The sequence below is a fragment of the Aethalodelphis obliquidens genome, unplaced genomic scaffold (genome assembly GCF_003676395.1).
Source record: "Aethalodelphis obliquidens isolate GAN/ISIS:26980383/991018 unplaced genomic scaffold, ASM367639v1 scaffold12, whole genome shotgun sequence".
Taxonomy (NCBI): Eukaryota; Metazoa; Chordata; class Mammalia; order Artiodactyla; family Delphinidae; genus Aethalodelphis; species Aethalodelphis obliquidens.
Window position 1 is genome coordinate 14,190,472 of NW_020837956.1, and position 15,319 is coordinate 14,205,790.

The 15,319-nt window shown below is 35.2% G+C and overlaps 1 protein-coding gene across 2 annotated transcripts in view; it reads left to right on the plus strand.

Annotated features, from left to right (window-relative positions):
- PRKD3 (protein kinase D3) overlaps window positions 1-12,481 on the plus strand; it is a 77,226-nt gene extending 64,745 nt beyond the window's left edge. For both annotated transcript variants that reach the window (XM_027113362.1, XM_027113360.1), the window contains 5 exons: window positions 3,844-4,005; window positions 4,242-4,340; window positions 6,598-6,865; window positions 8,936-9,021; window positions 9,784-12,481. In XM_027113362.1, coding sequence (XP_026969163.1) covers window positions 3,844-4,005; window positions 4,242-4,340; window positions 6,598-6,865; window positions 8,936-9,021; window positions 9,784-9,957 — 789 coding nt within the window. In that variant the 3' untranslated portion in view covers window positions 9,958-12,481. The remainder of the gene's footprint in view (window positions 1-3,843; window positions 4,006-4,241; window positions 4,341-6,597; window positions 6,866-8,935; window positions 9,022-9,783) is intronic.
- The last annotated feature ends 2,838 nt before the right edge of the window (window positions 12,482-15,319 follow it).

The following is a 15,319-nucleotide window of genomic DNA, read 5'->3' on the forward strand; positions in this document are numbered from 1 at the left end:
GCTGTGAGAGCCCCATTTGCTTGTGGGTGAAGTTCAAGAAGACACAGCCTATTGACTTGTGCTTCTTTGGAGAAGAAGGTAAGAAACTTATAAACATGTAATTAATTTTACATTTATTACATTATTGGTCACTGTTAGTAACATTTGCCTCACTTTTTTTCAGAGGAGTGATAATCAAAAGATTGTGGTCTACAAGCTACCTGTGGTCACTTCAAGGCTGCCTCCTCCTATAAAGCTACCTTTAAAATAGGATATTAACAGCATTCAGACTCTGCATTAGGGTTTGAATATACTGTTAGAGATCTTTTTTCATATCTAATTTTGGACTCTTTCTCAATATCCAATCAGTATGCAAAAAAATAAATATTAAGGATTTATTCATAAGGATTGATTTTTCCTTGTCATTTTAAAAAATTTTTATTGAAGTATAGTTGATTTACAATGTTGTGTTAATTTCTGCTCTACAGCAAAGTGACTCAGTTATGCATATATATATTCTTCATATTCTTTTCCATTATCACAGGATATTGAATATAGTTCCCTATGCTATACAATAGGACCTTGTTTTTTATCCATTATATATATATTAGTTTGCACCTGCTAATCCCAAGCTCCCAATCCATCCTTCCCCCACCCGCCCTCCACCTTGGCAACCACAAGTCTGTTCTCTCTGTCTGTGAGTCTGTTTCTATTTCGTAGATACGTTCATTTGTGTCGTATTTTAGATTCCACGTAAAAGTTCTCCTTGTTACTTTGATCACATCACAAACACAGCTCTGTACTAAATATTGAAGCTTTTTTCCCACATGTTAGCAACTGCAAATCTTAACTGAATTTAGGAATTTCCAGATAATACACAATGTAAACACTTTATTATTATAGCCCTCTGGTTATTTTCAGAATGAAAATATTTCAGAATTAAATAATTGTCGCCTGTGGGATTTTTCACTTTCATTTTACAGGGCTATAGTAATGTCAAATGTCCTTTTGCTGTTGCCTGAAGAGGGTAGTAGAGTAGTGGGAGAAAAGGTGAGGCACTCTCATGGCTCCCTATGTAAAGGGGAAAACGTTCTCAGAAACTTAAGAGCAAAATTTCTAGTTTGACTGTTGTAGTATAAATTCAGTATTTTCCCCTTCTCTTCTTGGAAATCACCCAAAAGCTACAAGAAAAATGATAAACAGAAAAGCATACTCTGTCTTTAACAAAAATAGAAAAGAGTTCAGCCCTACAAAATAGGTGGAAGTTTTTCCAAAAACAGTGGAAATGGACCAGGCAAATGCAGGAAGACGCACCACAATAAAAACTGGTTTTGCTGGCTCTTTCTGAGCTCTACAGTCGTGACAGCCTCTCTCTAGTTCCTCTTAAATAGAAGAAAGCCAAGGGAGTCATGATCTAATAAGATTTAATTCAAGAGAAAACACATGAAGTGAATTGAAGTAGGGCACTGTAACGGTGGAAGAGTGCAAATCACACTAAACCAAATGGCATCAACAACATCTATAAAGGAAAACTAGAGACCATACAGGGAGCACATTAGTAGTCCATGACAGATGAAATAGACAAAGGAACATAGGAGGCCTAAACAGTATAAGGTAGATCTCACCAGTTTATGTTGAACACTGTACCCTAAAAACAAATAAGTACCCTATTAATTCAAAAAAACAGTAGAATAAACAGTACTTTTTGGTCTTAATGCACTAAAGCTAGGAATAAATTATAAAATCAGAAAACAAAAACTCCCAACACCTGAAAAAAATTTTTTTTTGAGTCTTAATTCTTGAATCAGAGAGCAAAATCAAGATTGGAGTATTTAGAAAATAATTGTGGAAATACTGTATATCAGAGCTTTTGGACTGCTGCTTACAGAAATCTTGGTAACCTCAAATATTTAATCAAGAAAAAATGAACATAAATAAATTAAGAGTCTAACTCAAGAAGTTGAAGGATGAACAGTCAACCTGAGGAAAACAGAAGGAATTAACAAAGATAAAAAAGGAAATTAATAAATTTAGTATAATAAATCCAAAAGTTGATTATTGGGCGGGGGCGGGGAGTGGATAACAATAAAATAAGTGTCCAACCGAATCAATATAAGAAGATATAACAACATTTTGGAGAGACGATCACAAATACTGAAAAAATTTTAGGGAATCTTTTTTTTTTTTTTTTTTTTTTAACAACCCTACCTGACTTACCGGGCTTAGGGAATCTTAAGATACTATCTTGTGTAACTCTGTTAGATAAACTTGAAAACCTGGAGAAAATGATTCTCTATGAAAGTATAATTTACCAAAACAGACTCTAGAGGAAATAGGACATTTAAACAAATAGAAGAAGTGGTTAAAAGAATTTATGTTACAGCATACTTCTATTTTTGTGTGTGCATGCATGTGTTTCCAAGGATGGTGGGGGGAAAAAAGAAACTTAAGAGGTAGTCAGCTGCAACATAGGGGACAGCCAACCACACTTCCAACTCTAAATCGGTCAGAGTTATGATGTTCTGAATCTTCTACTTACTGCCATTATCATGCCCCACCACTGTGGGGTATTTCACTTTCATGTATCTACTATAAGATTGTGTCACTTTTTATTTTGCTACCTGGAACACCATGTCATTAACTTGTTTTAAGCTGATTAGTAAACAGTATTTATCTTGCATTTGCTATTCACTTTCTAAACATTTTTAAAACACCAACCATGATTCAGAAGTTGAGCTAAAAGTGACTAAGACACAGTCTCTGCTCTCAGAGAACTTACTAGGCTACAGAGTAAGACACATATACACGTAATACAGTACCAGGGGATAAGCAGTGCTGCATAGAGTGCAGTGGCAACTACTGCAGTAGTCTGGAAGAGAGGTAACGTGAGCTAAACTGGAGGCATTACAGTGGGAATTGAGAAATGATGGTGTATTCAAAACACATTTTAGAGATGGAGCCCAACTTCACATAGGCCGAAAAAGTTTGCCCTCTTGGCATACTTAGATACCCATAGTAAGGAAAAAAAGCATAAGAAAAATATGTTTCTGTTAATAAGTATTAAAAAGTTTAATCACTTGGGCCAATATTTAAGACTGAATAAGAATGAAACCAGACTACTGAAGATATTAAAATCCACACAGAGGAATTTAGATTTATGTCCAGAAATAAAGAACCATTGAATGTTTTTTGTGTATGGCTGACTTCTCAAATTGCTTTTGAAGAAGTTTTGTTTTTTTAATATCAGTTAAGATAGATTGCTTTTTTATTAGCAGATACAGTATCACATTCAGCTTTGTATTTCTCCAACCCTGTTAACCTAGTAGTGCTTAAGAAAAAGGGGTGATGGTAGTAAAGACATGCTGAGCCTAGAAGAGGGAAGACCAAATCAAGGTATAATACAACGAGATCAAGACTTAGATAAATAACTACCTTAAAGACAAAACCACCAGTTTGAGCTAAGACCCTCACAAACAGCCCCAAAGAACCAAAGCTCTGTGTAATTGGCTAAACTTTGATTGGTAGTTGGTGCCTATTCATGGACAGCATAAAATTAGAGTACTATCAGAAGATTAAAAAGATGAGAAGGAAGGAAAAGAAGTAGTAATGGACAAGGGCATTTATATTGGAAAAACTGGGAAGGTATTCTTTCCCTTCAGTGCATCCACTCTCCAGTACAGAACTTGGAAAATCAAATTCTGTGATCCTTTTTATTTTGTTTGCTTTTATTTATTTTTCTAAGCTATTTTTTGCTTTCTGTGCCGTTATTCCATACAATTAATTGCAGCACATTGTTAGATATTAATATTTGCACAGTAAAACTTTTACTCAAGTTGGTCACATAAATATCCTGCAACTCTTCAGAATTTGCACCATCCTGGGATTGTAAACCTGGAATGTATGTTTGAAACCCCAGAACGAGTTTTTGTAGTAATGGAAAAGCTGCATGGAGATATGTTGGAGATGATTCTATCCAGTGAGAAAAGTCGACTACCAGAACGAATAACTAAATTCATGGTCACACAGGTATTTTAACTTTTTTTGAAACTAGAAAATAATAAAAACTACAAGAAATGGTAGTGCTTTTACATATTGTAACATTGTGGGAATTGTTAACTTTGAAGAACAGAATAACACTTTTAGTTAAATCTTGATGAACTGTAGTGGACTTTTAAAATTATTATACCACTCAAGGGGTCCAGTTGGTGTTTAGCTGTGATTTTTCCAGAAATAGAAAAAAATTCTGTTTTCTTCAATAACAGATACTTGTTGCATTAAGGAATCTACATTTTAAGAATATTGTGCACTGTGATTTAAAGCCAGAAAATGTGCTACTCGCATCAGCAGAGCCATTTCCTCAGGTGAGATATTCTCCAGAACCTTTTTAAAGTACGGTTTTAAGTATCTGTCTGACAACATTATGAAGTACCCACGTAATGAAAGGCAGTGCTGTAGGTTCAGTACATAACCATCTTACAGAAAAAAAGTTTCTACCTTATAACTGCCATTGAGGATGTATACCTGAGTAGTCTGAATTCAGATTTTACTAATTATATTATTTTCATGAAGAATTTTTAGACCAGTTCTCAAAGGAATAATTTTTTTGCACTTTTTGCACAATCCACCCCTCCCTGTGGGTTGGGAATGAAGTAGGGAGAGTCAGCCTTGGTTGGTGCTTGGTGCTCAGGACAAATTCCCCATGAAATGAAACAAACTGAGGGATGACCCTGAAATGAGAAGACTCGATTTTGGTTGAGGCAGGCAGCCAACACTTCTTCCTCTTTAGAGTACTATATTTCAAACATTTTCAGCAAAACCTATGGAAGAATGACATTTCCCATCACCGCCAGTGCTCACATACGTATTACGATATGTATGTGTGTGTCTGTCCTGCATGTGATGCATTAATTTTTTTACTTGGCTAAATTTCATTTCATTAAAAAGTGTTGATCTTGATCCAAATTTATTTCATAACCTAAAAATAGTTACTAACCCAAAGTCTGAAACATTTGTCCTGAGGAATATATATTGGTGGTACCTATGAATATTTCTCATGATTGTCATCAGCTAGAATCTGTTGCCAAATTATTGTTTATGTACATTTAAAACACAATTAGACAAGTGGCTAGAATAAGGACAACAGATGACTATTTCACTTGGTAAATACAACTCAGATTCTCTTTCAAGAAAAATTATTCAACTTTTTTACTTTTAAGGAAGTAACCATATTCCTTTTGTAATGCCTATGTGAATAAAAATAATCCTCTATCTTTGTGAGGTCAGAAAGGTTCCATAAGCATTGGTGCAATATTTTAAAGAATTATTATTTCATGTATTATTTCATTTGATCTTCAAGAGAGTATGGACAAAGGATGTACACCCCTACAGCTAAGGCTAAAACTCCAGCTTTCTGACCTCCATTAGGAACAAAGGGAAAATAATGTCACTTACTTGATACTCTTTTTTTTGGTCAAGTGCTAGCCATGGCCCCTCTTCTTTATTCAGTTGCCAAAATGCCAAGTCATCTTTATCAAAATGCTAACTGAAATATGGCATTTAATGAAAAAAGTTATTTCTTCACGGTCAATAATCCTCTTCTTCAAATATTCAGAGGAAGTAGTTGAATTCAATAATGACACAGAACAAATATCATAAAAACATGTATGAAGGTCCGTCTTTGCTTTCCACTCACTGTTTGTACCACTGGTTTGTAGAGGCCTCTCAATTTATCTTGAAGTTTTTAGTGAAGACATTTTGTGAATCAAGGCATTTCCCCTGGACAGTACTTGGCATTTGCTTGTTCGCATGGATGTATCATTAATCACCAAAATTTGAACCTCGTAGAAGATGGGCAGCAAGATAAGTATTCTGAGCTCTGCCAATCTTATTACATTTCCAGAACTCTCTTCCCAAAGGGGCATGGTAGTGACTGCAGCTACCCCCAGATATAACTTATTTCAAATCTGAACATCTAACTAGCAATATTTTGTTCCATAGTCATAGAAAACACTTTCAAACAATCTCTAATATGACTCTTCTACTGGCCACATTAATACTTATCTTTAATACACCTCAATTTCATTTACTTGCCAATATATAGTATCCTTGGGAAGAGAGATTCTAGGATTAAGCAAAATAAAGGGTAAGTTTTTAAATATCACAACTTATTTTTCATTCAGCAAACATTTGAGTACCTCTATCCAGGCACTGTGAGGCCACTGAGCATTTAAAAGTGAAACATGTAATTCCCGCTTACAGGTAATAGAAAGTGATCTCCTAAAAGCCAAATGATAAAAGATCAGCACCCTCCATTTCATCAAAAACGCTGAGCACTTATAACACCAGTCTGGTATTTGACATTCTGGAAGCTAGAATTCAAAAGTGGTTTTTTGAAATGAGCATTAGCAAAGCTCTTCATACTGTTAGTAATGGATCACAGGGTTATAAATGTATCTAAATATTGGTATTTTACAATTTCCTTATCTATAATCTTGACATTCATAATACAGTTGGCAAATGTGTTGAAATGATACAGTATCATATTTAGGGACAGGTATGTATATATAGATTGATACATATATCAATAATATAAAATTAACATCATCCTTTAATTTCCAGGTGAAGCTGTGTGACTTTGGTTTTGCCCGCATCATTGGTGAAAAGTCGTTCAGGAGATCTGTGGTAGGAACTCCTGCATACTTGGCCCCTGAAGTTCTCAGGAGCAAAGGCTACAACCGTTCTCTAGATATGTGGTCAGTGGGAGTTATTGTCTATGTGAGCCTCAGCGGCACGTTTCCTTTTAATGAAGATGAAGATATAAACGACCAAATCCAAAATGCTGCATTTATGTACCCACCAAATCCATGGAGAGAAATTTCTGGTGAAGGTAAAAAAAAAAATGTTTTAGGTCTGTGCCTTTTAGTCAAAATCTTTGTGATCCCAAATCACCCTGTCTCTTCTGACTTCTCTTTTTAATATTTCCCATTCACCTTCCAAATTCAACTGTTTACCAATTTTTTGAGCACACTTCCTTTTACATTATCTTTTCTTTATCTTCCTTATAGTTCGCAGGCAGGGCACTAATCCAGGCCCCAGCTGCCTCATTTTGAAACTACTCAAATAGCTTAACTGTCCTTCTCAGTCACCACTGCCAAATCCTTCTTCAGGAAACACTACTTTCATCTTACGCTGCTCCCGGACATTAATCTCAGCCTCCCTCTAACCAGGCTGCACCTGTAGGTCTCTGTGATATGGCCCAAGTTTGCCTTCTAGCCTCATCCGCCATTACTGCCCTACGCAAGGTACTTACAACTATTCGCTGCATTTTGCTTAGGTCTTTTCCCTGCCTACCCGTTTCTCCTCCTTGCTGTTGAAATCCTTCCAGTTCAGAGATCCCTTAACTTGTGGCTCATCTGAGAAGTCTTCCCTGAACCCCTCCTCCAAACTGTGTAAGATCTACTTAGGCTACTAGTTGGGCGTATCTTTTCACGACCACTTATCTTCAGAACTAGATTCTGATCTCCTAGAATGGAGACCTGTAACTTAGGTTCTTTATATATCACTTAAAACACTATTTAACATTCCCATAGCATTTGATAGAACCAGTACTGGGGAACATCCCCACCTGAACTTAGCCAACCCTTGGAACAGGGGGGTCTTTTTTTTGTTTTCCCAAAAGTGCCTAATCATAGGGATATAGCCCATTAAACTGGGAAAAGTTTGAGGAACAACATATAAGTAGTAGGCTTACTTGGTAATGAACAGAGCTAACTAAAGAAGTACATATGAGGGTTTGGGGATGTTGCCAAAGTCATCTTAGAGCTCCTTGGACAGTGTGGTCTGCAGACCTCTTAAATCAGAATCACTTGGTGAATTTATTAAAGAGAAGACCCCACTGGCTCTATCCCGGAGATTCAGACTCACCAGCTGGATTGATGCCCAGGAATAAATACACTGAATACATTTTAATAAATACACTGAATGATTCTGATGCACATAGTGGACCGCCATTTAAGGAGCAATGGATAAAAGTCTGAAGTATTTAGAATACAGAGAAGTTAGTAATTAAAATACTTATGGGAAAAAAATGATTAGGGCAAAAACAAAAATATGGAAAATCGTTGCTAGTTTGGTGGTATTTAGAACTAGAAATAGTGTAGTATAAGTCATTCATTTGGCTCATCCCTGGATCCATGTCTTAGTAACAACTGTATTGTTACATAGGGATGTTGTCAGTGTATAGTTACCTGGTTGCTTTGGTTTTGCAGTTGGCCCATTTCTCCAAATAATTAGATAAGATATATATGCCAAGATCTCTCCACATACACCAAAATACCATGAACTTGTTTGCTAAAACTTGTTAAGTATGAACTTTTGGTAATAAGTTATCACCTCACTGTAACCATATCTGTAGAAGCAAGGCAATGGCTTCGGCTACTTTTCCAGACCAAGCCCGAGACTAGAGAAGAACATGGCATCATTGGGGCGGGAAAAAAGAAACCAAAAAAAATCAGCCTATAATAAGAGTCTGTCTTATTCATCTTAAAAAATAATAGTTAATACTCAGCATTTATATGCTGAGCACCATTCTAAGCCCTTTATGTGTATTAAATTTATTTCATCTTCTCAACAACCTCATTTTACAGTTGACCGAGGCACAGTATACTTTAGTAACTCACCCTATGTCACACGTAGTAACAACGCCAGCTCAAGCAGGCTGGCTCCAGTCTGTACTTTTAACCTGTACTCTATACTGTTTCCTTAATAAACCAGATACACTGTGAATTCAGTAAATATTTATGGATCACCAGCATGTTAGCTTAAAGGCCATGTCCTTGAGAAGCAAAAATCCTCAACCTTATATTTCTATGGATTGAACTGCTTTCCAGGCAGAGTCACAGGTTTGAGATGCTCCATACGCTCAAATTCATGTATCTAATTTTGTCTTTTCCCTTAGCAATTGATTTGATAAACAACCTACTTCAAGTGAAGATGAGAAAACGTTACAGTGTGGACAAATCTCTTAGTCATCCCTGGCTGCAGGTAAAAAAAAAAAAAGTATCTCTCTTCGCAAAAAAAAAAAAATGTACCTCTCTTCGGCGATTCTCATTTGAGCAGTTCATGGTGATTGTCTTAATGAAACCGCTCTTAAAAGCAATAGATTCTACATGTCTTAGGGCCTTATAGTATTCATTTTACCTTTCTGTAAGGTGAGGATGACACATTATGTTGTCAGATATATTTTATTTTTAAAGTGTCCACTAAAAGGTTTTGCATTGAAGAGATCAGAGATGCCATTTAAAATGTTTGGCTTAATTCCCCCCAAAAGCTATTGCATAGATTTGTCAAGATACCCCCAAACTTCAGAGTAAAGAGAGAAGCTTCAGAACTATTTTAAAGGGAATGAGGGGTAGAAATAACTTCAAATATAATCATATTTAGTCTCAGCAGTTATTAAATTATCCTGATAACAGATTCTAAGCACTTTCCCCTATTTTGAGAAGTAAGGTGTAGGCCTCTCCAACAAAATATTTTAGTGGTTATTATTAGCCACCTCAGAAGCCTGAGGCAATGTTTTCTTTTTTAATTTTAGAAACTAGTTCCTTCCTTCATGAGAGACTCTAAATTTGAAGAAGTATTTATCTTTAACATTGCTAACTTAAAATATTACAAATGAACTTATCGTATAACAAGTATTTAGGAGGTAGGGGTTGTCAATTTTATGACTAGGGTGCTGAGCAAAAAAAAAAAAGAAGGTTGACAGTATTGTTTCTTTTATGGTTCATAATCTTTTTTTTTCCCTAGGACTATCAGACTTGGCTTGACCTTAGAGAATTTGAAACTCGCATTGGTGAACGTTACATTACACACGAAAGTGACGATGCCCGCTGGGAAATACATGCATATACACACAACCTTGTATACCCAAAGCACTTCATTATGGCTCCCAATCCAGATGACATGGAAGAGGATCCTTAATTATTATTGAGCTAACTTCAATAAGGAAGGATTTCATGTTATGGACTGGTATTTTGCTGCATAACTGTTGTTCTTTGTAGGTTGTCATCTGAAAGGATGCAAAGACATGAGGAAATATGATAAGGAATCAATGACACCAATACTGTAGTTCATATTGAGTAGGTACAAGAGGGGAAACTGAGTAATAAAAACACATAATGGAACCCAAGATAAAGCTTTTCATAAATTTTTACAGCATAAGCAATAACTGGTTTTTGTATTTTTCCTAATCGTTCATTTTAGTACAATAGTGGCACTTAATTTATCTTCCCTTTCCTATTCTTAACATTTTTTTAAAAAGGAGAAAAAGGCAAGCTAGAGTCCAGTTATTGCATAGCTTGACCAAATCATACAAGAGTTACAAGGTTGATTACTAAACAGATGTGCATTTATGCGGTAACTGAGAGGCTGCCAGCATGCCATTTCCTATAGACTTTATAAACATTTGTTTAACCGACCATAGAGGCATTGAGGGGTTTTTCCTAGACTCCTGGAAAGGGAGTGCTGGACTGTTTTACGTTTCTTTTTTAGGTCAGTCAAGACTCCAAAACAGTGATCCCTAACCCTTTTGGAGTTGAAATTCTGAATATGCTCTTTGGAACATGAAAATTAAGTTGTCACCTTTTGTAAGTATTGCTATGTTTCAACAGCCCCTAAGGTCATTCGGGACAACTGATGTACAAAACCAGGAGTAGGAACTGCTGGTCTCAGTGCTGAGTTGTTATGTATGTCTTCTTATAGCTCAACTCTGCTGCTAAATATTCACGTTCCCACTGACGCCATTGTGGTGCCACAATTGGATTCCAACATTTAATAGGTATAGATCTGAACTCTAACTACACAATTTATCTTTACATAGGGTTGAATAATTTGAGGAAGAAAATTAAATATATGCTAAAAGTAGGCCAGTGCAGAGTCAGTTAATGCTACAGGAAAGAGTAACAGCATCCTTTTGTTCTTCCTTTAGCTTATTGGAAGGCTTTACAGATACCTGGAATGTTTTAAAACCAATTATATTTTAAGCAGTTTGAGGGAGTGGACGGGGTGGAGCATGAAACAGTTTATAAGAGTACGGCTGTATTATCAGCTGAGCAAATGAAAGAATGAAATAAGCTTTTTTTTTTTTTAACACTGCAGCTTCAGCAGCCAGCTAAAGACATTTTTTTCTATCCAGATATCATATTTAAGAGGTTAGACTTTTTCATAGCTTTTTAAAAGTTACTAACAGTTTTCCCCCAAGTTAAAGATCTGGTGGGACCATTCACTTATAAAAAATCTAGGGACTTTTTGTTTTTTGAGTCCTCAAAATCATTGTAAACATTTTTCCCTCCAAAAAAGAGCCAAAGATGTGGAGCCAAAAACTCTGGCTCCGTTCTTTAATTACCTGTGTTGGCCTCAGCAGGTGACAATCTGTCTGAGCCTTGAGTTCCTCAATCTATAAAATAAAGATTATAATTCTTGCCTGTACCTTTCTCACAGTGTTGTTGTGAAGATCAGATGTTGATAAGCTAACAGTTACAAATGTGTTAACTGTCACTGCCCACAGAATTTGAGGTAGCAAAGGAAAAGAATGTTCTTCTTGTGAACAGACTAAGACTGAGAGGGCCCTTAGAGATCCTGAAGCTACTGCCTTATCTAGGACTAAAAATATCCTTGAGAGAATGGAAGGAAACACACAGTGCTCCTCTTTTCTGAGCTCTTTATGTGTTTTACTCTCACAACAGCCATCAGGTAAGTGCACGTGAACTCTCTCTCACAGATAAGGAAACTGAGGCACAGGGAAATTAAGTAACTAGCTGCTGAAGGTCACAGTTAGGATGTGGGTTTGAACCCAGGCAGTGTGGCTCCAGAGTCCTTCTTACCCCTCCTAACATTTTACTATACTGCCTACCCCTAAATATCTCCAGGAGACACTCCACAATGTCTCAGTATTTCATTGTCAAATAGGAGTTTAAAAAATTAAACCAAATTAATTTTGCAAAACCTTTGGAAAGTGTATTTTCCCTGTGATAGAGGATAACTTCCCCAAATTTCTCTAAAGTAAGTGTTTATATCAGTGTGCTAAAATGAAGTAATTCTGAGTCACTAGGCACCCTATTGTGGTTTTACTGCGTAAAATGATAATTAACTGGAATGACGTTTGTTTGCTATACTTATATAATCAAACTTTACAAGCCATGAAATTAATTGCACTCTTTTTGTTTCTGTTGAATGCCTAAGAAGTTTTCTAAAAAAAAAAAATGTAAAGGCACTGTCAGATAATTTGGAGTTGAGTAATTTCTCCAGTTACTGTATAACCTGCATAACCTTTTTTTGTCTTGAAGTCATTGTGTTTGTATAAGAAATAATTGTTAGAAACATTTGATAATGTACAAAGTAGTCTATAATGACACTGTTTAGTACATTTTTATTTTTTATTACATCCCACTTTTTGTAAATATCCTCAAAGAAGCTTGATAATAAAATGTATTTCCATATCACCATACTTTTCCATGTGAAAACCTGAGCCTATCTCTAGTAGAGGTATCCAAAGAATATTTTATTTGGTTGTGTTCTTTTCCCAGGCTTTGGTAATAGAACTGTTTTGGAAATAGTATTTGTAAATGAAACCAATGCTATATTTAAGAACACAGATTTTTTTTTTTAAATCTGACTAAAATAAAAAACAACTCATTATTACAATTTTATACAAAATTTGAGGTAATAACCTCAAGGTCTCACTTCTTGGAATGAAAGTTTGGAATAATTTTAGGTTTTTCAGAAACTACCATCAAATATTCCACTACTGCAACTGCCAAAAGACTTAAGTTAAATACCTAATACCAAAGTACATGTATAGGTGTCAAGAAGCATTGCCTCTTTCCCCTTAATCATAAAAACTAATAAATAATTGGGAAGGGCCAACTATGGGCATTTTAATCTTCTAAAAATTCTCCAACCGAGTCTTAAAGGGTGGCTAGGAATGGCCCAAAGTTGAGCAGCATCTGAAAAATAAGGCCTCCATCTTCCTTTAATTTAGCGTGAGATAGAGAATGCTAGTCCTGTTCTCAGTGAAGCCAAAGAAGCAATAAGAAACAACCATTCATCACTCTGCCAGTGAATTTCCAATATAGTTAAGCTATAAATTCAAAACATATAGCTAGTATTTTCTTTAATTTCACAAATTTGTGTTGCTTATATAACAGTTCTTCAGAAAGTCCATATGTCTGCTATTAATAAAAGTTTTTTGAACCAAAAAATGAGAACTTATAGAACTAAATCTTGACAATTATCTGAAAATAAGAGAGAATTAACTCAATTTAGAAAATTATTCCTCCTAAGCAGTCTGGATTTATTCTAAGTCATATTTTAAGTACCTGTTAGGTTTACTGGTATTACTGTGACTTTAAAAATTTTTTTAATCTAATTTTAATTATAAAATTCACAGAAGAAAATGGTAAAAAATTCAAATACCAAAAAGGAGGACAAATAAAAAAAAGTAAGTCTTTTCCCACCCCTCAAACCAGACTGGGAAATTTAATAGTGATTATTGAAGTTCATAGCAATATAAGGCTTACCTCAAGAAAGACGAAAAATTTCAAATAACCTAACCTACTGTCTAAAGGAATTAGAAAAAGAAGAACAAAGCCCAAAGTTAGTAGATGGAAGGAAATAATAATTATAAGAGAGGAAATAAAATAGAGACCAAAAAACAACAGAAAACATCAATGAAACCAAGAGCTGGCTTTTTGAAAAGATAAACAAAATTGATAAACCTTTTTGCAAAATTGATAAACCTTTAGCCAGGCTCATTGAGAAAAAAGAGAGGACCCAAATAAACAAAATAAGAAAGAGGAGAAACAACAGCTGTACTACTGAGATACAAAAAAAAAAAAAACATAAGAGAATACTACAAACAATTATATGCCAACAAAGTGGACAACCTAGAAGAAATGGAAAAATTTCTAGAAACATACAACCTGCCAAGACTGAGTTAAGAAACAGACAATCTGAACAGTTCAGACCAGTCATTAGTAGTGAAATTGAATTTGTAATTAATAAAAAACCTCCCAGCAAACCAAAGTTCAGGCTTCACAGGGGAATTCTAAACATACTAAGAAAAGCTAATACCTATCCTTCTCAAACTATTCCAAAAACTGAAGAGAATGGAATGCTCCCAAATTCATTCTACAAGACCACCATTATTATCCTAGTACCAAAACCAGATAAGGACTCTACAAAAGAAGAAAATTACAGTCCAGTATCTTTGATGAATATAGATGCAAAAAATCCTCGTAAGTTAGCAAACTGAATCCAACAATATATTAAAAGGATCACACACCATGATCAAGTGGGATGTATTCCAGGAACACAAGGATAGTTCAATATTTGCAAATCAATCAGTGTGACCCACTACATTAACAAAAGGATAAAAATCACATGATCATCTCAGAAGAAGCATCTGACAAAATTTAACATTCATGATAAAAACTCTCAACAAAGTTGATATAGAGGGAACATATCTCAACATAATAAAGGCCACTTAACCACACTCAATAGGGAAAAGCTGAAAATCTTCCCTCTAAAATCCAAATTGGAAGGGAAAAAATAAAATTGTCTCTATTTGCAGATGACATGATACTGTACATAGAAAACCCTAAAGTCTCCACCAAAAAACTGTTAGAACTAACGAATCCAGTAAACTTGCAGGATACAAGATTAATACACAGAAATCTGTTGCTTTTCTATACACAAATAATGAACTATCAGAGAAAGCCAGAAAACAATCCCATTTAAAATCGGCATCAAAAAGAATAAAATATCTAGGAATAAATAACCAAGAAGGTGGAAGACCTATACTCTGACAGCTATAAAACACTGAGGAAGGAATCTGAAAATGATACAAAGAAATGGAAATATATCCTATGTTCTTGGATTGGAAGAATTAATATTGTTAAAATGTCAATACTACCCAAAAGCAATGTACAGATTTAATGCAATCCCCATCAAAATACCCATGACATTTTTCACACAACTAGAACAAATAATCCTAAAATTAATATGGAACCACAAAAGACCCAAATTCCCAAAGCAATCTTGAGAAAAAAGAACAACGCTGATGGTATCATGCTCTCTGACTTCAGACCTTACTACAAAGCTACAGTTATCAAAACAGCATATTGGCACAAAAACAGACACACAGATCAATGGAACAGAACAGAGAGCCCAGAAATAAACTCACGCACCTATGGTCAATTAATCTACAACAAAGGAGGAAAGAATATACAATGGAGAAGACAGTCCCTTTAATAACTAGTGATTATTGGGCATCCTTTCCTTACTT